Source organism: Silurus aristotelis, assembly GCF_946808225.1.
Source record: "Silurus aristotelis genome assembly, chromosome: 9".
Lineage (NCBI taxonomy): Eukaryota > Metazoa > Chordata > Actinopteri > Siluriformes > Siluridae > Silurus > Silurus aristotelis.
This window is the reverse complement of record NC_139582.1, coordinates 3722962-3750320: the sequence shown is the minus strand read 5'-3', so window position 1 is coordinate 3750320 and position 27359 is coordinate 3722962. Positions and strand designations below refer to the sequence as shown.

The following is a 27359-nucleotide window of genomic DNA, read 5'->3' as shown; positions in this document are numbered from 1 at the left end:
TGAAGAGAGTTTCTGCTAGAGTGATGAACGTAAAAGTTGAAGGTGTCATGATAAATGTCATCAGTGCGTATGCTCTACAAGTGGGTTGTGAGATAATGTGGTGAGGGAGTATTTTGAGCAGCTGATGAATAAGGAAAATTAAGAGAGAGAAGGTTGTATTATGTGGAGATGGTGAAGCAGGACGTGAAAAGGATTAGTAAGTAGGAAGTGAATATAGCGATTAAGAGCACGAAGAGTGGAAAGTCGGTTAGCCCAAATGACATAACCGTAGAAGCGTGGAGATGTTTAGGAGAGATGGTTTTTAACAAGATTGTTCAACACGATTCTGGAAGGTGAGAGGATACCTAAGGAATGGAGAGGGAGTGTGCTGGTACTGATCTTTAAGAACAAGGGAAATGTGCAGACCTGCAGTAACTACAGGGGAATTAAGTTGGTCAGTCACACCATGAAGTTATGGGAAAGAGTAGAGGTGAGAGAAGAGGTGAAAATCTGTCTTTGTGGATTTAGAGAAAGCGTGGCTGGAGGGAGGAGTTGTGGTATTATAAGAGGAAGTCAGGAGCGTCAGAGAAGTATGTGAGGGTGGTGCAGGACATGTATGAGGACAGTGTGACAGCAATGAAGTGTGCAGTAGGAACAACAGACTGGTTCAAGGTGGAGGTTGGACTGCATCAAGGATCGGCTTTGAGCCTTTTCCTGTTTGGAGTGGTGATGGACAGGTTGACGGACGAGGTCGGACAGGAGTCTCCCTGGACTATGATGTTTGCAGATGATATTGTGATTTGTGGTGAGAGTAGTAAGCAGATTGAGAAGAGCCTGGAGAGGTGGAGATATGCGTTGGAGAGAAGGGGAATGAAAGTCAGTAGGAGTAAGGGAGAGTACATGTGTGTGAATGAGAGGGAGGGCAGTGGAGGGGTGCGGTTGCAGGGAGAAGAGGTGGAGAAGGTGGAGGAGTTCAGGTACCTGGGGTCAACAGTGCAGAGTAAAGGAGAGTGTGTTAGAGATGTGAAGAAAAGAGTGCAGGAATGGTGGAGTGGGTGGAGAAGAGTGATAGCAGGAGTGGTTTGTGATAGTAGGGTATCTGCAAGAGTGAAAGGGAAAGTTTATAGGACTGTGGTGAGACCTGAGATGTTGTATGGTTTAGAGACAGTGGCATTGAGTAAAAGTGCAAAAACTTATACTTGTGATGTGATTACATCACACTCTATTATGTTCCAAAATACGAACACACAAAAAAAAAAAACATGCTGAGACTTACAGAGAGAAAAGCTTGCACGATATCAGCTTTGATGGAGCTCAGAGGTTTGTCCTGAATCACCACGAAGATCTGCTCCTCTTTCTCCAAATTAATGAAGTTCCCAAACCAAGATTTTTTCGCAAGTCTGAAAAACAAAAGAGCAAAAGCAGATTGAGAAATAACCCTACATGTTTTCACAGACGATCTCTCGATGACAATACATACTTTGTGAAAATAATGCTAAAAACACCAGCTGGAAAATACCCAGCTGTCATTTGTGAGTGAATTTGCGCTCTTCCAAAAGTAGAAGATACGGGCAAAAAAATAAATTTGAAGTACAGTGAAATCATCACAAGAGCGCTTCCTTTGACAGATCACGTCTGTGGTAAATAAGGCATTTCACGCAAACATGGTTTCTGACATTTGCAGAGCTTGAGCTCAATCATGGTGTAACAGTGCTGAACACAGCAAGACAGCTGTGGACTCACGCACAAACACACCCACACACACCACCACCACGTGTTAAAAAGAGCAAAACTAAACTAAACTTTTATATACAATAATAATAAAAATAAAAACATCTGAATGTTCATTCGCCAATTATGCCAATTATCAGATAATAAAATAAATAAAGGTATTAAACCCCAACACCCTTACGTACACTATATCGACAAATGTTTTGGACACCTGTACATAATATTAATGTGTGCTTCAAGGGAGCGGTCCCCAACCTTTTTTGCGGCACGGACCGGTTTAATGTCAGACAATATTTTCGCAGACCGGCCTTTAAGGTGTGGCGGATAAATAAAACGATAATGAATAAAATGATACGACCATAAAAACTGGTATTTTCTTAATATAATAATAATCGTGAATCCACTGTGTTGTTTTTTGTTTATTTTGCTCGCTTGGGGGTTTGAATTTAGCGGTAATGTATTATGTGTTAGCGGCCGGAGTCCCTTTAAGAAGGTAGTGGATGGAGGTAAGACATGTGACCGAGGCATCATGACAGATGTGGAGGAGAGAATCCGAGAATTTTCCAAAATAAAACAGTTCAGAATCAAAAAATAAATAAAATGGAAATAATGTAAGTTATGTATTCTTTCTGTGAGGCCCGTACCAATTTACCTACGGACTGGTGCCTGTCCATGGCCCGGGGGTTGAGGACCACTGCTTTAAGGCATCTCATTCTACATTTAAATGCGGTTTGCTTTTAAAATAACCTTCTGGGAAGATGTTTCACTAAAATTTGTGGGCTCAATCAGCCACGTGGGTTTTAATAAAATCAGGTACTGATGTAGCTGAGATGAGGAGGCCTGGGTTGAGATCAGAGCTCTGTAGCAGGAGATCTTCCATTCAAACCCATGTAAAGCATATCTTCATGGAGCTGGTTTTGTGCACATTGGCACGATAGAACAGATTTGGGTCTTCTAGTGAGCAGAAAATCTAATACCGCTGCATCCACAGATTTATGTGGCTCTGAATTTGTGGTAACGGTTTGGAAAAGAACCACATATGGCTGAAAAACTCCCAATCCTTTTGTCCATATACTGTCCTGCCTCCGAACTGGAGTGGCAGCTCGGATTGGCAGTCACGAGCTGCAGAACAATGAGTGAGTGAACTAGTACTGCTTTTCTATTAAAAGAAATCCTTAGGGGAAGTCAGTCACAGGCCTTTGGTTTAAGGTCTGAGGGCTTTGGGCATGGCTCATTTCCCCACCCCTCTTGAACTGTGGAGCATGCTGGGATTTTGCCACAGAGCATGCTTATCTAGGACAGCAGGCTTATCTAGGCATGGAGCTACAATCTCTAAATCCAGAGGAGACAATGTGAAGGCTGCTTTTAAAACAGCTGGATGGCACGACCGTGGCACGGTCTTACATTCTTACATTTGTAAGAAGGTCAGTAAGTTCCTCCTAATAACATCATTAATATATTATATACAATAATATACAAATTCATTTATAACTTTATAACCTTTCTTTGAAGTTTATGGATTTATTATTATTATTTTTTATATTCTGTCTCTCTCTCTCTCTCTCTCTCTCTCTCTCTCTCTCTCTCTCTCTCTCTCTCTCTCTCTCTCTCTCTCTCTCTTCTCTGTTAAAATGAACCTACTATAAAAATGCTAGACTGATTATTTCTTTGTAAGGGGGTAAACTCAAAATCAGCCGGGGATCAGATCATTATTTTCTCCCAATGTAATATATACATTTGTTGGTACCCCTAAACAGTATAATGATGTTTAATGAGAGAAAAACTGGAGTATTTTTGGGGTACTTTGCTGTGGAATAGACACAATAATATCTCAAGAGTCATTCTGGAGCAAATCATAGTGCCCAGGATCAGAAAGCTCCATTTCATTCACAGCTTGTGTTTCCTCCAACAGGATAATGACCCAAAGCACTCAAGAATGGCAACCAAAAAAAAAAAAAACTGGACTATTCAGCCCTTCTGTAAGCACTGATCTGAATCATGTCTAGCATCTATACAAAAAATTGAACATGTAGTCATTATCATTATTTTTCAGAGCGTGAAAGAGATTCATTGAATTTCAGCATGCTTTTTTTGGTAGGTTAAGAAGAATGAAAGACTTAGAACTTACTCAGGGGAAGACTCCGGCGTCAGACTGGACATTTCCTCTTGGGTTGGCACTGCAAAAAGCCAAAAATATGCAACTGAAGCCTGGATCAAATCACCATAGATCATAAAAAATGCTAGAACAGTTCAATTCAATTCAATTAATTTTTATTTGTATAGCACTTTTAACAATGAACATTGTCTCAAAGCAGCTTTACACAGATAATGTGGTGATTAAACGTAAATATGTTCTTTGTAAGTATGTTTGTCCCTGATGAGCAACTGTGGCAAGGAAAAACTCCCTGAGATGGCATAAGGAAGAAACCTTGAGAGGAACCAGACTCAAGAGGGAACCCATCCTCATCTGGGTTGCACCAAATGTCCATTTGAAGCAGATATACAATGCTGCGGGGTCCAGTGATGACGATCAGAAGCAAACTGCACTCCCGAGTCAGTGCAGCAGACCGCCGACACCAACTACAGTCCAATCCATCCTCAAAGCACCTGTTCTACTCCGGAATTACATAGAACAGTGCAGGTATACGCGCAGACTGCCGGAGGCAAACACTAATTATTTAAAAGAGCTTCTAAATAACCATCAGTAAAACCTGATCCTGGCCTCCAGAGAGAATGGGACAGAAAGTGAAGGAGGTTAGCTTATGAAGGTTTCATCATCATCACCATCATTACCACAAATTAAGCAAATAACGCTGTATCAAGCAGCTTTTAAGTTGTAGGTTATAGATCACAGTCTGCCTCAAGCAATCTGACAATAAATCAACACAAATCAGTCAGTTCTCTAAATTTACTAATATCGGTTGGGGGTTGGGGAGGGAATCTGTATGAGACACAAACAACTGCATTTGATTAAGCAAATGAAATAAACCAAAGGGGCGGGGCTTACATAACTCAAAATTCTACAGTCATATATAGCATGTTTCTGATCTATTACTGTTTTTTCTTCTTTTTTTAAATAAATAAACATTTCAATAAATGAACACTATTTACAGCATTTCCATTTCTATTTCTATTATGTGTTTCTGGTTAATTGATGCATGATTTGCAGGTCGTTACCCAGCGTTGATTGATTATCATCGGTTAATTCACAAACTAAACGTGCTTAAGAGTGGTAGGAACATAAGCGACAACATAAGGCCATTCCGTCTGTGATTAATTATGATTATTGTTCTACAGAGAACTCTTTATTCCACTCAGACACCAGTAACTTTCAGATCATAAAACAATTTTCTTTGATAAAAAACTACTTCTTTTGGCTGCTCCCATTAGGTGGCGCCACAGCGGATCATCCGTCGCCATACCTTCCCTGTCCTCTACATCTGCCTTTTTCAAACCAACTACCTGCATGTCTTCCCTCACCACATCCATAAACCTCCTCTTCGGCCTTCCTCTTTTCCTCCTTCATTGTGGCTCCATCCTCAGCTCTCCTACCGATATATAACCCCATGTCCCTCCTCTGCACATGTCCAAACCATCTCAATCTCGCCTTCCTCGCTTTGTCTCTAAAATGTCCTACATGCGCTGTCCCTCTAATAAACTCATTTCTAATCCTGTCCATCGTCGTCACTCCCAACGAAAACCTCAACATCTTCAGCTTTGCTACCTCCAGCTCCACCTCCTGTCTTTTACTAAATGCCACTGTCTCTAAACCGTACAACATCTCAGGTCTCACCACAGTCCTATAAACTTTCCCTTTCACTCTCACAGATACTCTTCTATCACAAATCACTCCTGCTATCACTCTTCTCCACCCACTCCACCCTGCCTGCACTCTTTTCTTCACTTCTCTAACACTTTCTCTGATAAAGACCATTTTCTTTGACCTGCTTTGAAAACCTTTTTTTTCCCTTTGAATTTCAGTGCAGCTATAAACTGTTTAAGGTTATACAACATTAACTGTGGCTACTGTATAAACTTGTTTGAGGAAATTCAACATTACAGTGCACTCCACTAATATTGGCACCCTTGATAAAAATGAGTAAAGAAGGAAGGAAATTTGTCCTGTATGTTTCCTCAGATTTATAACCCTGAAAAAAGTAATGGTTGAACAACTTAGTTAAATATAAAACATCAATATGCATGTTCCTTTTATTTCTATACAACAAACTAGGTAATTTAACAGTATTTATTTTCATCAAACTGCCACCTCCATCAATAACAGTAGGTTTTAGGTGAAATACGTGTAGCTCTGTCACATGCCACTGCACAAGTTTCTGTTTATATTTGGAGAACATGCTAATTCATTATACGCCTGGAGGTTACATGGTGAAAGGAATACTGAACCAACATGGTTGCCATTCCATACTTCAACACCATACAGTTCCATCTGGACTGCGGCTTATTGTAACCGACTTTACCTTACAACAAGACAATGAGTGGAAACGTACATCCAAGTTCTGTAAGCATTATTTAGAGCGCAAACAGTCATCTGGAGTGTTATCTATTATGGAACGGCCTGCCAAGTCACTGCACCTAAATCTTGTTGTAATGCTCTGGGATGAACTGGATCACAAGAAAGTAAGACCTAGTGAAGGACACCTTTGGCGAGTTTTACAAGAGGCATGGAAAAGTAATTCAGCTGAACTGTCCAGGTGCCGAGAATGTTTAACGTTTGTTATTCATGCTAAGGGAGGATTTTACAATGAAATTAAAGCGTAACATCTGGACATTTATGTATTTGTTCAGTGAAATCTTCATAACGTTAAACGACCGGGTTTGTTGCAGGGGAACAAAAGGACCATGCACGTGTCTCTCAAAATCCATAAAAGACACTTGTTCCACACTTTCCAACAGTATTTAAAATATAGGAATTCATAGGTGTGCCAATAACTGTCCCACAGATACATTTCACAAAGCTTTTTCTTTTGTAAAAGAAACTGTGCTGCATCATAAGGCAGACTCAAAGCCTTCTTTACTCATTCACCAATGATGGCAATTTTAGTAGGGGCCACTGTTTTAAAAAGAGTGGCATAAAAAAGAATTACAGGTGTAAATTATTAACTTTCAGTATTAAATGAATGTTTTATGGGTTAAAGTATTAAAGAATGCTGCATATAAAATGTCGTGACTAAGCTCTCACCAGGACACGTTCTTGACACCAAACCTGGACAATAAAGAAAGTGTTTTTGAGGCGATTTCCTAAAATAAACACAATATGTATTCAGTAGTTAGCAGTGGTTACCTTGCAGTTTTCTGCGGTGGAAGCGCGGCGAGCCGAGGAAGCTGTTCTTGATGGAATTTAGTCGCGTCCTCCAGGGCATGCCACCAATAGAGGGACTAGGGGGTGGTGTGGGACTCGGCGTACCTGCTGGACTCTCCTTGGGCGTGTGTACAGGTGTCCCTTTGGGCGTTGGTAGGGGGCTGGCACGGGGCGAGGGATGGGGAGTCACCTGTACAATGGGGATACATTTGCCGTTGTGGTCAGTCGTGGCCAGCGGATGCAGGTGGTGCAGGCGGATGGGAGAGAGAGGCGGAGCCTGTGAGAGTGGCACTGAAAGCTTGTGGGGGGCGGTCAGGAGCGGCCGGCGCACCTTCGGGCTGTTGGGTAGGGGGATTGCTGGAGAGGTCGGATGACATGGTGTGGATGGCGTGGATGGCTCAGACTTGGCAGTCAGCGGCGTGGCCATGGTGTTTGGAAGCGGGTTTGATCTAGTGCTCTGCAGGGTTTTTTCGGACCCTTTGGGCTTAGCTGGGAGCGTCTGAGTTTTGTTGTTTTGTGCCAAGTTTTGCGCCACCGTGCCTGGCTGGAAGGTGCCATTGAGCCTTGGGTTGTGGTTGGGTGACCGCATGAGCTCCGAGGATTGCGGGGGAATGAAAAAGCGTCGCACAGGCTGGGAGAGCACATGCACCGGAACCAGCACCAGCATCACACAACCCGCAGCCCACATACACACAAACACACACAAGCGCACAAGTCCGAGATTAGCACGCACCACAGCACAGGCACGCGTACCCATAGCACATAGGGATGGACGGTAGACGAGGCAGCGGTGTTGAGTGAGGGAGGGAGAGTGCAGAAAAGAAAGAAAGAAAAACATGCCATTAGCACAACCAGCCGAGAGGCAGCAAGAAAATGTGAAAAGAAAATGTGCAGTGTTCTCATAGCAAACACAGCCACAAGAACAACAATGAAATAAAAAGAAGCTCTGGGTTTTTTTTGGTTGGAAAAATGCCAGAAATGACCAAGCGAGAGGGAAATGGGCATGTGCCACATGTGAGCTATATTAGGGTGACTTGATTGCGCTATTGTCAGAACTGTTCAATTGATTTTTTTTTTTACATTTTTCTTATTTATTTATTCCTTTAGAGCTGCACAAGTACAAGCGAAATATTTACTATATGGACAAAAGTTTGTGGATCATAAGATTTATATTTGCTTTATGAACATCCCAATCCACAGTTATAATAACCTCCACTCTTCTGGGAAGATGTTCCACTAGATTTTAAAGTCTGTTTGTGGAGATTTTGCATGAGATGCATTCAGCATTCCAATTCATCCCAAAGGTTTAATATTATTGAGGTCAGACCTCTATAGCAGAAGATCTTCCATACCAATCGATATATACCATGTCTTTATGGAGCTGGCTTTGTGCAAAGGGGTATTCTAATGCCGGAACAGGTTGGGGAAAGATATACTTTACTTTTGTTCATATAGTGTATATTAAATAATTTATAGAGGTCATTCAAAACAATAGCGCCACACTATTGAAATGACCACTTTAACTCATGGCCATTAAGTGTAAAGCTAAGCACAGAATAGCAATGCAGCTACTGCTGCTTGGAAAATGATATGAAGATGTTATGGATCTTTACAGCATTCGTGGTTTAAACCCGAAGATATCGATTTCTGTTTTCCGAATGGGATTGAGCGATAAACATGACCACTAAACTGGTCAAACACTTACACAAAGAATATTAGACATGAATTCATAAATTATAACCAACAGCTTACAGTATTTGTGCTTCATGCAGTGTTCCCATTCTTACTGTCACAGATTGTAGGTTTTATTTATAACCAATGCTGTTTCTGGAAATGTCAGGCCTTAGTCTTAACTAGTAAAATTATTAAATTGTGATGAGATATTGTGAAAACAAGAACAATAAAAATGCCCAGTTGGCTAGAGAGTGGCCCATAACATGATGGCTGCTAGCGGTAGTGGTCGTTCTAGCATGCTGCAATTTTCTCTGTATGTACAGATGACTCCCATTCACTCCACTATTAGAGCTAGAATTAGAACAGCATTGTGGGTAACGTTAAATTATAATTTTTTTTAAACTAGCCACTCAACTTAGCGCTTTGTTGTGGGTGAGGTACAGGAAACAGAAATAATTAGTTCAGGTCCCAAGTCTGTTGTCCACTCCAAGTCTTTTGTTTATTTGTAGCTGTAAATAAGTATATCACTTTAACAGTGAGAGATTGCCAAGTTTAAAGCATAACTGGCCAAGTTTAAAGCATAACTGGCCAAGTTTAAAGCATAACTGGCCAAGTTTACAGCATAACTAGCAAAGTTTAAAGCATAACTAGCCACGTTTACAGCATAACTAGCGAAGTCTAAAGCATAACTAGCCAAGTTTACAGCATAACTAGCTAAGTTTAAAGCATAACTAGCCATGTTTACAGCATAACTAGCAAAGTCTAAATCATAACTAGCCAAGTTTACAGCATAACTAGCAAAGTTTAATGCATAACTAACCACGTTTACAGCATAACTAGCCAGGTTTACAGCATAACTAGCCAAGTTTAATGCATAACTAGCCAAGTTTACAGCATAGCTAGCAAAGTTTAATGCATAACTAGCCAAGTTTACAGCATAACTAGCAAAGTTTAATGCATAACTAGCCAAGTCTCCAGTATAACTAACATGGTTTACAGCATAATAGACCAAGTTTACAGCATAACTAATCAGGTTTACTCCATAACTAACCAGCTTTACTGCATAACAAACCAAGTTTATGCTAAACTAAGTTTACAGCATAGATAAACTAGGCTTACAGCATAATTAACAAGGTTTATGGCATAATGGACCAGATTTACAATAAAACTAACCAGTATTAAAGCATAAGTAACCAGGTTTACACTATAATTAACCAAATTCTGATTTATAGCATAACTTAGCATTTTTTTTTTTTGCATAACTAGCCAAGTTTACAGCATAACTATCTGGGTTTACGGCAAAACAAACCAAGTTAATGGCATGACTACTCAGGTTAACAGCATAAATAGCCAAGTTTATGTTATAACAAACCATGTTTCCAGCACAATGAACCAAGATTACAGCATAATTTATCAGACTTACAGCATAATTAACCAAGTTTAGAGCATTATACAGCAGTCTTTATGGAAGGTTAGACAATTATGAACTAATTTCTCTCGGCCATACAGATTAAATGCAGCTGTTGACATCACACATGAGCAAAAGTCATGGACTGGAGAAGAGCCCCAGGAGGTGAACAATTCCTGTAAAGAATCTATGCGGTTTTCACATTACAAACAAAATGATACACATGCACATGGCCAGCAAAAACTATAAAACAAATTAGACAAATTAATTTATTACACTGAATGAAGCACTAAAAAGCTGCTCGCTTGCCTGCTTTTAATCACCACTATGCACATTTATTAGCTATAAACTGTTGTTTACACATACAGTATGTGGCAATATATACTCAAGTGGGTATAAATAGGACTCGTTCAAAGTACTGGCAAACAATTCTGCCATCAAAAAAAAAATTTGTAATTTTGTAAATAAATAAATAACTAAAATAATTCTGAAGCCTTTGAAACTGCATAGAACATTTAGACCCTGAGCTGTACGTGTTGCGAGCTCGACTTCTGGACAAAAAAAAAGCACAGTTTTATCCAACAGCACAAATATTGCAGCAATACTGAAATATTTGATCAGGCCGGCCTCAAAGCCGGGGTTAGACCTAAATCCGGCTGGCATTTCGCCCTGCGCGAATTAAAGGCGGCATATTGGAAAGACTTAGCGCTGGATTTGTAAACGGTTAGGCGTTTTAGGCAAGTCAACTGTTAAAGCTCGACAGTAAGTAAGAAAAAGGAGGATTTGCAGATTTCTTTTTTTTTAACCAAGCCATTAGCAGTTTCAGATATCTTCGAGCTACAATCCTCTGAATAAAGAACAGATTCCGGCTAATTATCCAGAGCATCACTGTGCAATTGCGCTAGCAGTTAGAGTCAGTCTATTAGTATCGACAGGCAGCAATTTTACTGCAGAATCAGTGCTTTCAACTCACTCGCAGAGCCTGAGCGCAGCTAATAAGCCATACTTTTCTGAAGATTCGCTTTGAAGCTGTTGACATGTAATTAAAGGAACGTCTATGGCTCTTGGTTACAGTTAACCTATAGCATCTTTTTTCATTTGCATCTCACGCTAATTGGCTAAATCTAGGGATTTAGGTTTGGGGTGTAGAAGCTTTGTCCCAAATTAAGCAAACTTTAATTAATGAGTTCACGTTAATGCTGGGCGCACACTGCCATTTTTTTTTTACATTTTTTATAATTGTTGCTTGTCAGACTTGTATGAACTTTATGCCCATGTCACACTGTAGGATTTCAGTTTTTCATAATGTCATACTGTACGACAGTCAAAAACCGACACACACAAGAAAAAGTCTTGTCTGAAATTTTACGTCATCAATCTGTGACAGTTCCGGCCAGCGTTCGCTCTCTAACAGTAGCTAGCAGCAAACGAAAACAATCGCTAGCATTAATATTGTTCATGACATGTTTTGATAATGAAGTCATACAAACACTCCTTTTCCATCCATAACTCTGAGTTTTTCTTCTTGCTGTACTGTCCAGCTGACTGGCAACGACATTTTCTCTGAGGTGGGTTGAAGTAGTCGCGCTAATCGCGTCATCAGATTCGGCGCTTCTATTGGTTCTTGATTTGACGTTTGTTGTAGAAGAAATCACACTGCAGGAAAGTGTCCGAAATCTACTGAATTTGAGTTTTATCGTATAAAAATAATCACAATGGCAATTAACCGGCTGTCAGTGAACACGATCCCAGTAACCCAGCGATCAGAGACTACAGATTTTAGCCTCGAATTTTGGGAATCACTGAATCACTGTTTTAGAAATCGTGGCCAAAATCGCACCGTGTGTACCTGCCTTAAAATTGAGCACAGGCATCATGTTTGAGTTTGCAATGGAGGGCAGATGATTAGCATGGGTGCGGTCAGCTACTGAGAGATTTAACACTGTGTATATATAGTGCGCATTTTAAGGCGGATCTCTAAAAAGAGATTTGAATATAATCATGTCTTAAAAAACCTACAACTGTTAACTCATATTGCACTTGAAGTCATTTCCATTCATTTGCATTCTGTGAATAACAGCTTTCTCATTATTATAAAAATCTGTTTGTGATTTCGGACAAACCCAAAAACTTACCCGTGGACTGCTGAGGGGACTGGTGGAAAGACCCGATGAAGCCCCGCTGATGGACCGGGACCTACAACACACAGGCAATCACAATTAATGATTTGCATATCTCAGTTGGCTTTTTGACATCTCTGTTGCCTGTAAGAAGCAATGCAATTCTAATATGGACAAGCCTTGTCTCTCTTTTTCCACATGCTCCTGAGATACCACAGTTTGCTCCTGTCCCATTGTTTTTCCAGCCTAAAGTTCCATGAGGTTGAACTCGAGAACCATGAGGATGGATAGGGACTTAAATTCATATAAACTCCAAAAAACTATTACAAATATTGTATATTGTATAGAATAAGTACTATTTATTTTTTGTGGGAATTTCAGCCACATTCGGAAAGCCAGTTATTGATGTAGGCGAGATCAAGAGGGCTGGGGTGCAGTCAGAAGACCAGGATATCTTCTAGCAGGAGGTCTTTCACTCCAACCCATGTAAAACATATCTTCATGAAGCTGGCTCTGTGCACAGGTGCACTGTCATGCTAAAACCGGTTTGGGTCTCCTTCAAGTGATGGGAAAACTTCATGTTAGCACCTGTTGTACAATTGTGTGCCTCCAACACTGTGGTTCCAGTTTTAGGGTAAGAAACACATTTGCCTGAAAAAGTCAGGCATTTCTAAAACTTTGGTCAATACAGTACAGTGTGTCTACTGATGATGTGAAATGGGAAAATCTTTTAACTCCTGGTTTTGAGTCCAAACGAACGCCTGGAGTTTAACCAGCTGTGAAGACAAAAGGTGCCCACCATAAAATGTGTCGCAATGTCCTCGTGTATTTCGTGTCTCGATCAATCATTTACTTAAATGGATATTATCCAATAGGCACAACCCGTGTTGGAGCATTCAAGCAGAAAATCACGACACATTTCGGCTCGACGCTCCTCGAACGCCCGGTTTCATTTAATTAGCCACGAGTGACACGTTGAACAATTTGAGACATTAAAGTACATTGGGGAGCGGCACATCTGATTATTCTGGGAGGAAGGGAGAGAGGGAGGGAGGGAGGACAAGGAGGGAGGATACCAACACACAAGAGGAAAGCAATTATATGAGGAAAGATTATCCTCTATGGCTAAGAGAACGAGGGCCTTTTTACTATCTACTTACCGAGAGAGAGAGAGAGAGAGAGAGAGAGAGAGAGAGAGAGAGAGAGAGAGAGAGAGAGAGAGAGAGAGAGAGAGAATGAGAGAAAGAAAAAGAGTAAGAGGAGAGGAAGAGATTGATAAAGACAGAGAGACACACACACACACACACACACCACACCCTTTTCACACAAGCAAACACATAATCACCCACACACCCTGCATACATCTGCACCTGCCACACACACTTCGGCACCACACACCCACACACACCATAAACAGTCGAGGAAGAAAAGTACAGGTAGCACAACACAGGCCCAAGAAAATGAATCTCCCTTTTGGGAGTCTAGCATAGGATGGACACGCACACACACACACACACACACACACACACACACACACACACACACACACACACACACACACACACACACACACACACACACACACACACACACACACACACACACACACACACAATGCTAGACATCAAACAGAAACATGAAAGGCACAAGAAGCAAGATAAGATGCTTTTGATGTTTGTGGAGGAAGCCAGAGGGGAACAGCTTTGCCAAAACTGAGGGGACAAATCAGAGGAAATAAGGATCTTATTCATTTCAATTCGCCCCATTTCCCACAAAGTTCATCTCCATTCAACAGGCACACATCGACGTTTGCAGATCGAGGGCTCCTCCGTGCTTCGTTGTGTTTTTTCCCTCAAATGTTCTATCAATATGCAAACCTTACTTTTAAATATCGCGAGACACCTTTGCTAATGAACATGCCAAAAAAAAAAAAAACTCAAGCCCTTAATCAACCACAATGGTATTAACAAGTGGAATGAAAAGAATAATTTCAAACACATGTTATGGGAAGTTCATGCATCTACCCTTTCAAATCTAGATATGATCATGAGGTGAACACAAGCTGCCTGACCATATATGTGATTTTGTTTTTTACGTTCCATTACACATTTAGTTTCCATTTGCTCTTATATTAAACTCCACTCTTCTGGAAAGATGTTTTACTAGATGTTGGAGTGTGAAGATTTGTGCTCATTCAGACACATAAGAAAAGTCAGGTACTGATGTAGGTGAGGAGGCCTGGGGTGCAGTCAGCATTCCAATTCATCCAAAAGGTGTTAAATGTCAGCCAAATGTCTCCAAATCAGTAGAAAAGTGCTGATTTCTACTGGTCTTCTTTGGAAATTTCCAAAAAAGAGAAGGTACTAATTACATCGCTATCCTGAGCTACTTTTATAATTATCGCTGCTCTCTTCTGTGGAACATGCTGTGACTACATTATAAAGCCACTGCTGTACTGGTATTCAGCGCCTCGTATTCACCTCAATCATTATGGACACCTGGAAAAGTGATCAATGGTGTAAAATAGGTAGAATGAGGGTTCTAGAAACATTTAAATGGTGGGATCTGAACCCATTCCCTTCTGATCAGAAGTTAACATCTTAACCACGGAGCTACCATCATCGTTGTCTTTTCTCATACTTTCCATCCTTAACAGTATAATTTAGCTCTGTTTTTGCTAATAAAAGATGCTCTTGAGGAATAAGGATGATTGGGACACCTGACTTTTCCAGTCGTATGTGATTCTTTCCCAAACTTTTGCCACAAAGTTGCAGGAATGCAAACTTGTTCCAGCGTTGGCATCCAGCTCCATGAAGATATGCTTTACATGGGTTGGAGTGAAAAATCTTATGCTATAGAGCTCTAAACTCAAACCTATTGGACTGAGGTCTATACTAACCCCCTGAATGAGCACAAATCTCCACAAACACATTTTAAAATCTGGTGGATCATCTTCCCAGAAAAGAGTGAAGGTTTTTAATTACAGAAAATGTGGACTAAATGTGGAATGGGATGTTTAAAAAGGACACGGTTAGGTGTCCACAAACTTTAGTTTGAATAGTCTTTATTGATACCTTTGTCCGTGCTGGTTCATGTCGATAGCTCTCCGTACAGGAACAGGAGATCCTCCCTCGGTTACGCTCAGCACCTCCATGGACTTGCGCTCAGGTCTCCGCTTGTTGTGTCTGGTCAGCAGAGGAGAATCCACCCGCTTCCTCGGTGGGTCTGTGAAAAATTCAATGACAACCCATGAGTCAACTCAGGAAATAAGTTTAGCAATGTGGTGAACCACATGCGTTAACAATTCAAATTAGGGGAGATAAAGCACATTACCAATCTCATTACGTGGAGGCAGGTTCTGGTCCTCTTGGCTGGGATACCTCTCTTTACGATCCAGCAGGAGAAAGTAGATCATCTTCTCCTGGTTGTCACTAGAGTGGAGAGTTTGGAAAACTGTAAGCTGTAGGATAGATGAATCTAAACTCTGGGCTAGACAGAAAGCAGGCCCAGCATCAGTTCTTCATACAAACCGATTGGTGGTACAAAAAAAAAATCTACATTTTCATCAATAGCAGATGCTCTGATGTTGAACGACACACATGTAATTCTCATTCAAGTGTGTGTTTGCTTTTCAAAAGTTTTGCTAGCACATTTATAGCATTTACAGAAACATTTAAATTACATGTACATTTAGAGCATTTGGTAGATGCCCCTTTTTGGATTCTCTATTGATAAATGCATTCTGAGTACGGTTCATTTGGACACAGACTAAGAATACCATCACCAAGGCAAAAAACATAAGACTGGCAGAAAGCTCTATAGACAAATAAGTGCAAATTTGTTATTTCTGGCTGTAACTGAAGAACTTCTATAAGACAGAGAACAGGAGAGAAGATGTTAGCAGATGCCTCACCCCCACAGTCAGACATGGAAGTGAAAGCTTAATGGTTTGGGGTTGTTTTAGCACAGGGAGGGTTGGAGACTTATTCCGGAAAGTGAAAGGAACCCTGAACCAACAAGGCTACAATTCTATACTTCAACACCATGCAATTCTGTCTGGACTGCAGCTCATTGGAACTGACTTCATCATACAACAAGACAATGAGCCAAAGCGAATGTCCAGTGTTATTCAAAGAGCAAACAGTCGCCTGGAGTGATATCTATCATGGTATGGCCTGCCCAGTCACTGCACCTAAATCCTATTGACTCACTGGGATTAACTGGATCACAAGAAATAAATCTCCATTTACAAGGGGACTGGATAAGTATTTCAACGGAAGGTTTGGAGAAATGAACGGTCCGGATGCTGAGAGTGTGTAAAACTGGTATTTAAGCTAAAGGACGAAATTTTTATAGAAATTAAGGGGAACATCTGAACATTTAGATATTTGTTAGGTCTAAGTAAATCTTCATAGTGTTACATTACCCAGTTTGTTCCATAGAAACAGAAGGAACATGCATGTGTCTTTCAAAAAGTATAAAATACTGTGTTTCCATTTGACAGTAAAGATTTGACAGGAAATTCTATTAAAACTGAACTTTATTCTAATCTAAAACTTATCAAGGCTAATATCAAGGCTTCTCAAATCCATTTTGGGGGACATACAGACATTTAGCGAAACGACTACTATTTTATTGAAATCAGCTTTACATTGATGTTGGAATAAAAAAAAATTTAGGGAAAATTAATTTAACCAAACACTGAAAATGTAGGTCTTGGATGAGTAGCTCAAATAATTAAAATGGAATGATTGTACTAAAATACATTTTTCTGTAATTACAAATAGTTTGATATTGGGGTGAAATTGACTGGGTGTAATATTTAAAGTTCAAGAAATGGATCGGGGAACACAGATCTCCAGGCTTTAAAGGCCAAAACACTTGTAAAAAACTTGTTGTTTTTTTACTTCCCCTGTAGCCCGGTATGAAATTATGTGCTCAGTGTGGGAACACAGTTCAGACAGACGGAGCGTGTGAATAAGGGGAGACAGTAATCACAGTCGGGTTCGATCCCGCCAGATCTGTCCATCATCCACGTTAGAACGATGGGTGTGTACAGTGTGGTACTTGTGAGAGGAAAATGAGGGATGAAAGGTACTCTGGGTTTAATCGCCGTGAGAAACAGGGCCATAAAACATTTCTCTGCTCTTGTTATGGCGTCCCAAAGCAAATATTGTATGGGGGGGAGCTTGTCTGAGATTTAGAAAAGAGTTAGTGCCAGACAAGAGCCTAGACACAAATAAGCTAGGAATTTATTCCTATTCTTTTCCCCCAATCTAATCTCTATCTACCATATACACTTGAGATGCAAAAGTATTGGGACGCCTAACTTTTTCAGCCATATGTAGTTCATTCTCAAATTGTTACCACAAAAAAAGGAGGCACACAATTGTCCTTGGATGTGGTAGAATGAAATTCTCTCTTCACTTAAACCAGGAGACCCAAACCTGTTCCAGCAAGATGATGCCCTGTGCACAAAACCAGCTCCATGAAAATATTCTTCACACTGGTTAGAGTGGAAGATCTCCTGCTATAGAGCTCTGATCTTAACACTATCAAACAACTTTGTGAGAAATGTGCACCCCTGGAGAACAGAAGGTTAAGGGCCTTGTTTAAGGGCCCAGAGAGTGGCATCTTGGCAATACCTGGTCTTGAACCCATGACCTTTTGATTAAGAACCCAGAGCCTTAATCACTGAGCTACCACTTCCCCTAGATGGAAAGATCAGTCAGATGTCGTCTGTAAAGACAGGTCTATTAGAGACTTCTCTACAAAGCGAATGAAGGACAGGGACGTCTCAAAGAGCTGGTATTAAGATAAGCTCATAAAACCTCAGGCCTGCCGCTATGAAAGACAGAGATGGGGATCTATGAGAGACGGATAAAGAGAGAGAGAGAGAATAAAGAGTGACAGACAAACAAAAACAAATAGAAATAGATCCAGAAACTATGTAACGTTAATAACGTTTTTCGCCTCATATCTACTGCTCATGGTTGCATACTCTATGACTACAAACGGTAGGCCTCAAGAGACTGGGAATAAAATAGTCATGCAAAACATGAAACATGATACATGATGAGGCTGATGGGTAGAGAAGTTCTGCATCTACCGGAACTACCATGATACATAACATTTACTTCTCATGCACACCATCATAAGGCTAAACGATACTACAAGCAAGACAAGAGTTTGTGATTTGATTTAATATTTTATTGCTGGTGTAACATGAGATATAACCACCCTAAAGACATTATGACTGGGAATACCGGGAGGACTGGGAATGCTGTCTGTACACACACAGCATGATTCCTAACCATTACATCATGTTTTTGTGTTACTCACTCATCAGACAGCAGGTCTTTCATCAGTTTGTTCTTGTCCCGGAAGCAGCCGAGAGAGTGCATGCTCTCTAGGACGTCTGGGTCGATGTCTTCAGCCGAGGGAAGCATGCGGATCGCGACCTTCCGTGGAACCGGCTGCTCGGGCTCGGGCTCGTTCTTTCCCCCTCTTCAAATGAACACAAGGTGAAGGTAAAAAAAAAAAAAAAAAGGGGCTTATTAGTCACATGTACATTACAGCAGAATCACATATGATCCAATGCCTCTGGAGCACAAAGGGGTAAGGGCCTTGCTCAAGGGCACAAGAGTGGTAGCTCAGTGATACAGGGGGCTTGAACCCCCGACCTTCAGATCAGTAACCCAAGCTACAAGAGAGCTACAGCATCACTTCCCATTTCTGTGCCCCAAAAGGGAAATGAGGATGGGATGAACAGCGTTAATAATCATTACACACAAAAATCCTGTACCATATTAATACATATCGTTTCACTCCATTGTATTTTGATTCTTTTTTTTCAGTAGTCCATCATGCCCCGTCTCTTGGTGTGTTTGTTGAAAGCATCCGGAAGCATGAGGATAAATTAAGTTAAGGAAAGACTAATGGACATATGAGAAATGAATGTGCTTTTTTTCGAGTTGCATCAGCTTAGCGAGCATCTGCGGTCTTTAATAAAGCTCTGAACCAGCAGGAGGCAGAGGCACGCACTGAGCCGCATGGAGCTTACGGCTGTCCCCGAGACACACGTGAGCAAGAAGGCGAACAAAGGCATTTTCTTTTTCTTTGTTATTAAACCTTCAAACACGGTTAATCACAGCAGCCTACATGTTTGCAGTTGCATACAGAGAAATGGCACTTTAAGTAGTTAAATCTAATAGAAAGTAATATATTTTTATAGGCTGAAACATCTAATAAGAACTTAAACTTCGAAACCGGGAAAAGTAAATAGTATTTTAACTAAAATTATGTTTAAAAAAAGCTGGCTCTGCGATAAAAATCGGTTATTGTGGTGGTTTTGAGTTATACTGTAGTTCCTGCACATCTCTGCTACTTTGATAAAAAAAAATTTTTTTGGACAAATGTATTGGGACACTTGTCATTTCCAACCATATGGAGTTTTTTCTCAAACCCTTACCACAAATTTATTTTTTCCCGTCACTTGAACTTGGAGATCCGAACTTGTTCCAGCATGACAATAGCCCTATTCACAAAGCTAGCTCCATGAAAATATGCTTTGCATGGGTTGGAATAGAAGATCTCCTGGTATAGGTCTCTGATTCTCAACCCTGAGTTTACGAATTTGACTGCATGAGCACAAATTTCCACAAGCACACTCCTAAATCTAGTGTAACATCTTCCCAGAAAAGTGGAAATTATTCCACCAAATGTGCAGATGTCCACAAGCTTTTGTATAGATTAAACAAATTGCAGATGAACACTGACATTTTCACAGTTTAATATGCTCATGAAAAGATAAATATCCTGATTTTATTGTATCCCAGGTTTGAACCAAAAATGAGCAGGAATTAAATTAATGAAATTTATTGGATTTTGAAAACCATTTCTGTTTCCTTTTCCTTTTTGTGTTTGTTGTTTGCAGTTGTTGTTTACAGCGAACGCTCATTGTGCACCACTCCATTGGCTCCATTGTAACTAATGGGTTCTAAACGAGGTTGCACTGGTGCCAAACTATTGCCCCGTTTTCCTGCGGCATCCTGTAAATGTGTATACACACTGTACACAGACCAGGCTTAACATTATGACGTTATAACACTGACAGGTGAAGTGAAAAACACTGATTATCTCTTCATCATGGGACCTGTTAGTGGGTGGGATGTACAGTATTAGGCAGCAAGTGACCATTTTGGAAACACCAGAGACTTTTTCCTTGCCAAATCACCACTGGCTTGCTCATGAGGGACAAACTTACAATTATAAGGAACATTCTTATTCATTCTTTAATACCGCATTATCTCTGTAAAGCTGCTTTGAGACGATATCCGTTGTTGAAAGCGCTATAAAAAATAAAAATGAATTGTATTGCATTTTGACCTCAAAATTGACGTGTTATAAGCAGGAAAAATGGGCAAATTGTGACGTCTAGACGACTGAGTCAGGGCATCTCCAAAACTCCAGCCCTTGTGGGGTGTTCCCAGTCTGCAGTGGTCAGTATCTATCAAAAGTGTTCCAAGGAAGGAAAAATGGTGAGCTGAGGCCCATTAATTGCACGTGACGAGCGAAGGCTGGTCCATGTGGTCCGATCCAACAGACGAGTTCCTGTAGCTCATATTGCTGAAGAAGTTCATGCTGTTAGTTTTGGCAGCAAAAGGGGGACTAACACGATATTAGGCAGGTGGTCATAATGCAATGCCTGATCAGTGTGTATATATACACACAATGTTTTACACCGACAGTGTGGGAAATAATTCTGAACCTGTTCCTGTTTCACATCTGTCAGATTTTACATGATCGATGCTGAAGAAACACAAAACCAGATCAGCATGCAGAACTGCAATCCCTAATTTAATTTTTTTCAACCTCCACCTCCACCCACAAAACAAACACAGAAAGGAAAAATAAATGATTTTAAAGCTCTAATATGCAATTTCCATTATTTTAATCCCTGCAAAAAATTTTATGGTTGCTCAATACCAGGATACAATCAAATCATGATATTTACCGTATTTATGATAATATTATACTTAAAAAATGTCAAAGTGCTCAAGTGCAAACTAGCGAGACAGCATATAAAATCTGATATGGCTTTTTGAGTATAATGTCACGCTAAATGCTAAAAAACGCACAGGATCTCTGGAAATATGTAGTGAAAGTGCCATGGGCCATGTATTTAAAGCCTTTTTTGTTTTTGACTCAGATGCTTTTAATAGAACACACACACAAACACACACACAAACAGAGTACAAGCAAAGATTGATTCATACTCACATGTACCATGTGTGCTTCTGTATCTGTTCTAACTGTAATGAAAGAAAAGACCATTAGAATTAAAGGAAATCCAAATTCCACCAATATCATTCAATCATATACTGTAACTGAAACAACAGAATTGCCATTTGCATAAAAAAAAAAACTATGAACACTATGACACAAGTCATTTGACGTTGTCGAGCTTCGTCTCCTGCTGGTCAAGTCTAATTCCCTCCATCAGTATCCCAGCCTCTGATCTTCAGGGTTGAACTAAAGACACTACAACGACACCGAGCGTGTCTACTCATCCTCTAATTAGACTGCAGGACGACACCGAGCTCAAAAGGGTCATCGCTGCGTTCTGTGTCAGCCGAGAACGACTTTAATGACAGAGTTCTAAATAAATCTCATCCTCGAATATAATCCGCTAGAGATGAGGGATAAAGCGAGGGGTTCGCTCGCATTCTGGGGATGTCCTACGAGATGATTATGGAACAACAGGAGTCTGATGAGGTATCAGTGGCACCATAACTCATCACCTCATCTGCTTGATCAGGGCACATTATGGAAATGCTGCGCTATCGCTGCGAACACATTGTGGAGCGTGTGGCAGGGAAGTGCACTCGGGGATCAAGCAACCACCAGCCAAACTACCCAAACACACACACACACACACACACACACACCCCGAGTGCCAGTCTCAGTCAGAGCTCTGCCCTCGGACAGGGAAAAAACAGGAATGAGGCAGTGCTGTGCCATGAATTTTGAGCATGCTGAAATGTTGACCCTGTAAAATCCCAGCAATATAAGACAACATTTATTAAGTAAAAATGCCTTTGTTGGAAGAAGAAATTAACACTTTCACTTAAATAAACTTTTATGTGGAAATTTGAATACTAAAATTATGTACATTCTATAAATCGAATCCCAAAAATCCACACAAAAAAAGAAAGCAGTCGATTCTTTTTATATATAAAACATTTCCAGATCCAAAAAATGTTTTTTTTATTTAATTTAAATACCTTACCTACCTACCTACCTACCTACCTACCTACCTACCTACCTACCTACCTACCTACCTACCTACCTACCTACCTGTCTATCTATCTATCTATCTATCTATCTATCTATCTATCTATCTATCTATCTATCTATCTATCTATCTATCTATCTATCTATCTATCAAAAGTCACTACTGTCTTTTTTCTGGTCCTGGCCCGACAAAAGCTACTGGTTCCCACCCCGGTGCTGTTTCTACTCCTGCTTCACCTTCAAGTCGTTATTTTAGACTCCAAAGAGAAGTCTGCCTGTGAAACTGAGAAACCCAAAAGCAAAGAGAGCGTTTAGTTTTCCTCCTGGATACAACACTGACACTGCGCCATTATTTCTAAACAGTCAGATGTCGTCTGTAAAGACAGATCTATTAGATACTCTTCCAGAAAGTGAAAAACAGGGACGTCTCAAAGAGCTGGTATTAAGATAAGCTCATAAACCCTGCTGCTATGAGACAGACAGACAGGAGACAGACAGACAGACAGACAGACAGACAGACAGACAGACAGACAGACAGACAGACAGATAGTAAGATAGATAGATAGATAGATAGATAGATAGATAGATAGATAGATAGATAGATAGATAGACAGACAGACAGACAGACAGACAGACAGACAGACAGACAGACAGACAGACAGACAGACAGACAGACAGACAGACAGACAGACAGACAGATAGATTTCAGCTTTTTTGGAGTTTTGGAAGCAGCAGTTTTGGAAGTTTCTTGAGCTTCAGAGGCTGAAGCCTGAATGGATTTCCAGAATTCTATGCAACTTTTGACATCATATACATCCCATTTTCCCAGTACACGTTACTGTGCCATAACACTTAGCTCACTGAATTTAACCAAACTGTACAAATAATGATCAGGAGAAGCCTTCATAGAAGCATTTCGATTTGCCGTAACCCAAATCAGGACTTGTGCAAGTGAATATGGTTAATAAAATATAATATTTAATAATAGATAATTATTAATAATACATATATAAAATAAACAAGCAAACAAACAAACATTAAATAAATAAATAAATAAATAAATAAATAAATAAATAAATAAAAGTCAACTAATTTACTGGGCCTATTTTTTTTACTTATTGATGCAACCCTAAGTAATGAAATTAAAAAGAGGAAAATATAATAATAAATATTTTATTTGGTCACATACACAACCATAGACATGACTATGTGCAGTGAATTATTATAGAATTAAACACATTTAATAAAAACTAATTAAATAAACAATAATCTAAGCAGGATATATATTGTATGACGATAAAAATTGAATTGCAACAAATAATTAAAATAGAAAAAAAAAACTAAATTATCGTTAAAGAAATAATATAAGAAATAAATAGTTGGGCAGCAGGAGCAGGGTTTCATCATTCATAAAATTTGTTTTTTAAAAGCAAAAATGAGGAGGAAAAAACCCTAATTTCAACCCACCCAGCAACCCCCCCCTTCCAATAAATAAATAAATAATTAAATAAATAAATAAAAATAAGAAAAAGTAAAATAAATAATGTAAAAGACACAATAATGTAAAATAAATTAATACAAACATAAATAAATAAATAAATAAATAAATAAATAAATAAATAAATAAATAAATAAATAAATAAATAAATAAAACACATGCATATATTTCAGTATCTCAGAACAGGACTGGAGTTTTTCAGTTTCTCAGGCAACTCTCTCTTACACCTGTAAGATTGGATCGATTGTATGTTGGTGGTTTTCATGAGTTGTCATTTTATTATTTACAGATCCTAAGGTACAACTAAGACCAGAGAACCAAAACAGAACCTGCCTCAGTAATACAGAGTGTTCAGATGTGACAAAGCAGAGATTTAGTACTGAACTAACCGTGAGCCTTTTGGCTGCGTCCACTTCAATCATTCCCCTCAGCAAGTTCTGGCAGTCAGGAGGGATAAAGTGAGGCATATGGAACACTCCCAGCTTTACCTTCTCCAGAAGATTCCTCAGGTTGTCGTCATCGAATGGCAGCGCACCCTGACACACAAACACACACGGTATCGCAAAGGATGCAAAAAAACAAATGCATGCTCACAGCACATATATTGTGCACAAAGGAAACCACATAAATGATGCAGGAGGGACAGAGACATTTATCAAAGAACTCAGACTCGATCAGCGAATGGAGACGTGGTGATAATTAACCTCGCCTTCATTCTGAGTTCGACTCATCTTCTTTATTTCCTCACTGCCCCTGACCCTACATAGCCTGCTGCTTTTGTCAAATGATGTGAATGACACCAAGATGTCGGGCGTGACAGGCGTCTGGGCCGTGTTACAGACGATGTAATCAGACAAAAGCTAGCGGCCACTGTCACTAAAACAAAACGCAGATGACTGAGGGGGATTAAAAAAAGAACAAAGCGATTCCACTTCGATGCGAAACCTTAAAGCAAAAACATCAGTCATTAACTTCAAAACAAAAACAGCTTTTCAGATGATTAAGATCATAAGACGGTCGCTTGAAAACGTGAACTCTCCCAATTATCGTTCAGTGTTCACGTGGGAATACACGCTCGATGTTTCACCTTACACATTTCTGAATCCACCCTGTATGATACAATTTCGAACGAGGGACCCCGAAGCTACCCGGTGTGCCACCATGCCGTACCACCCGTGTTGTAAAACATCACAAACGGCGTTTTGACCTTTTAAAAAGTGCTCGTCCTCTCCCAAACATTTAACACCAGATTTTTCTCCACTATCAAAACCAAAAAAAAAGAATTGCTTGACTTGCTTGAATTGTTGTCATGGAGACCAAATTAGCCACCTCCATTCGTTCCAAAACGCGACAGCCTGAGCCTTAATGCTTGCGCTGAACAGTTTGTTTTTTTTTTGTCCCAAAAAAAGCAGAAAGGTTCCAATTTAGGCACTGCGTCTCTAAAAACCCACAGGAACAGAAGGAAGTGAAAACTTTCGTTTATATGCATCATTAATTTAATCAGAGGGGATATCCTCGTGCTGATCTCTCTCTCCTGCTGACATCGCGGAGGATCTTTCATTTTCTAATTAAGACTTTTTTTTTGATGAGTAAAGAAATCTTTGGGAAAACTTCGACGGGAAGTAAGACTGAACAGTGAACAGCACCCTACCACTAAAAGTGCAAAGAGGATGACTCCACAACTCCAAACATCTGCTTTTCTGCCATCATACTTCTCGCCCTGTCAGAGAGATCGAGAAAGAAAGCGAGAGAAAGTGAAAGAGAAAGCGATTAGAGAGCGAGCTGTGTTTCAGAGGTACTTTAGAAGTGATGGTTTTGAGAGTACACTTACCCTGATCACCTCTGGGCAGGCGTAGTGAGGAGATCTGAAGGAGAGAAGAATAGAGGATGAGGGACAGTGAAATATTTAATTTGCATTAGTACGCCATTTTTGTAGCACAAGGTCTGTGAAAAATGTGTGCAGAGCTGAAATTCCCACAGGGCCAACAAAGAATGAAGTCTTTGTAAAGAAGATAGAAAACACGGTGTATAGTTTTGTTTTTGCATGTTTAAAGTAATATCTAAATGTCCAGATGTTCCACTTTACTTTCATTTAAAAATCCTTCCTTAGTAAAAAATACTTTGCCATGTCTAATGAAGGTGGTATTCATTAGAGGGAGATTTCTTTATGATCTAGTTTATCCCAGAGCAATTCAATAGGATGTAGGTGCTGTGAAAGGCCAGGCAATTACATGATAGATATCACTGCTGAGGACTGACTGCTCTCTAAATAAGGCTTACAGAGCGTGGATGTACGCTTACGCTCGTTGTCTTGTTGTATGGTGAAGTCCTCGAGTTAGTCGCAGGAATTGCAAGTATGAAATGGTAGCCATGTTGCTTCAGGATTCCTTTCACTTTCTGGAATGTCTCCAACTTTCCCTGCTCCAAAACAACCATTAAGCTTCCACCTCCATGTTTGACTGTGGGGGTGAGGCAGTCTGCCAACATCTTCTCTCCTGTTCTCCTCCTTACAAAGTTCATCTAAACTCATCTGTCCCCAAAACCTTCAGAACCTTCCAATATATTCACATACATACTGTATATATATATATTCCCATCCCAATCAGGCATAACATTATGACCACCTCCCTAATATCGTGTTGGTCCCCCTTTTGCTGTCAAAACAGTTCTGACCTGTCGAGCATTAACAGCATGAACTTCTTCAGCAGTTTGAGCTACAGGATCTCGTCTGTTCGATCGGACCACACAGACCAGCCTTCGCTCCCCAGGTGCATCAATGAGCTTTAGCAACCCGTGATCCTGTCGCCGGTTCACCACTGTTCCTTCCTTGGAGAACTTTTGATAGATACTGACCACTTCAGACCAGAACATCCCAAAAGACCTGCAGTTTTGGAGATGCTCTGACCCAGTCTTCTAGACGTCACAATTTGGCCCTCGTCAAACTCACTCAAATCCTTACGCTCGACCATTTTTCCTGCTTCTAACACGTCACTTTGAGGACAAAATGTTCACTGCTGTCAAAAATATCCCACCCACTAACAGGTGAAGAGATGATGAAGAGATAATCAGTGTTCTTTACTTTACCGCTCATAATGCTATAATGTCATAATGTTATGCCTGATTAGTGTTTATACACAGTATATGTACATAAGCTTCGACTAAAAGACAGCTTGAAATGTTTGCTGAAAATCCAGGCGTAATGTTATACTATATTTACAATATTCATTACGATGACAAACTACAAGGCAATATGTATAACCAGATTTATTCTACGCTTTCGTTGTGATGTTAATATGTTCGTCCCAGGCGCCGGCTCACTGGCCGCCACTCTGC

General features: G+C 40.1%; 1 protein-coding gene across 4 annotated transcripts in view; it reads right to left on the bottom strand.

The window, feature by feature from the left end:
• Positions 1-27359, bottom strand: part of brsk2b (BR serine/threonine kinase 2b) — a 195533-nt gene that overhangs the window by 15628 nt on the left and 152546 nt on the right. For 2 of the 4 annotated variants that reach the window (XM_083549913.1, XM_083549914.1), the window contains exons 6-16: positions 25858-25891; positions 25678-25746; positions 24416-24562; positions 21515-21546; positions 18575-18739; positions 15566-15663; positions 15307-15457; positions 12248-12308; positions 7013-7220; positions 3839-3887; positions 1256-1379 (exon numbers count right to left, since the gene is read on the bottom strand). In XM_083549913.1, coding sequence (XP_083406039.1) covers positions 1256-1379; positions 3839-3887; positions 7013-7220; positions 12248-12308; positions 15307-15457; positions 15566-15663; positions 18575-18739; positions 21515-21546; positions 24416-24562; positions 25678-25746; positions 25858-25891 — 1138 coding nt within the window. Of the gene's footprint in view, positions 1-1255; positions 1380-3838; positions 3888-7012; positions 7662-12247; positions 12309-15306; positions 15458-15565; positions 15664-18574; positions 18740-21514; positions 21547-24415; positions 24563-25677; positions 25747-25857; positions 25892-27359 lie in introns of all 4 variants that reach the window. The other 2 variants (XM_083549912.1, XM_083549911.1) reach the window with 1 other exon arrangement.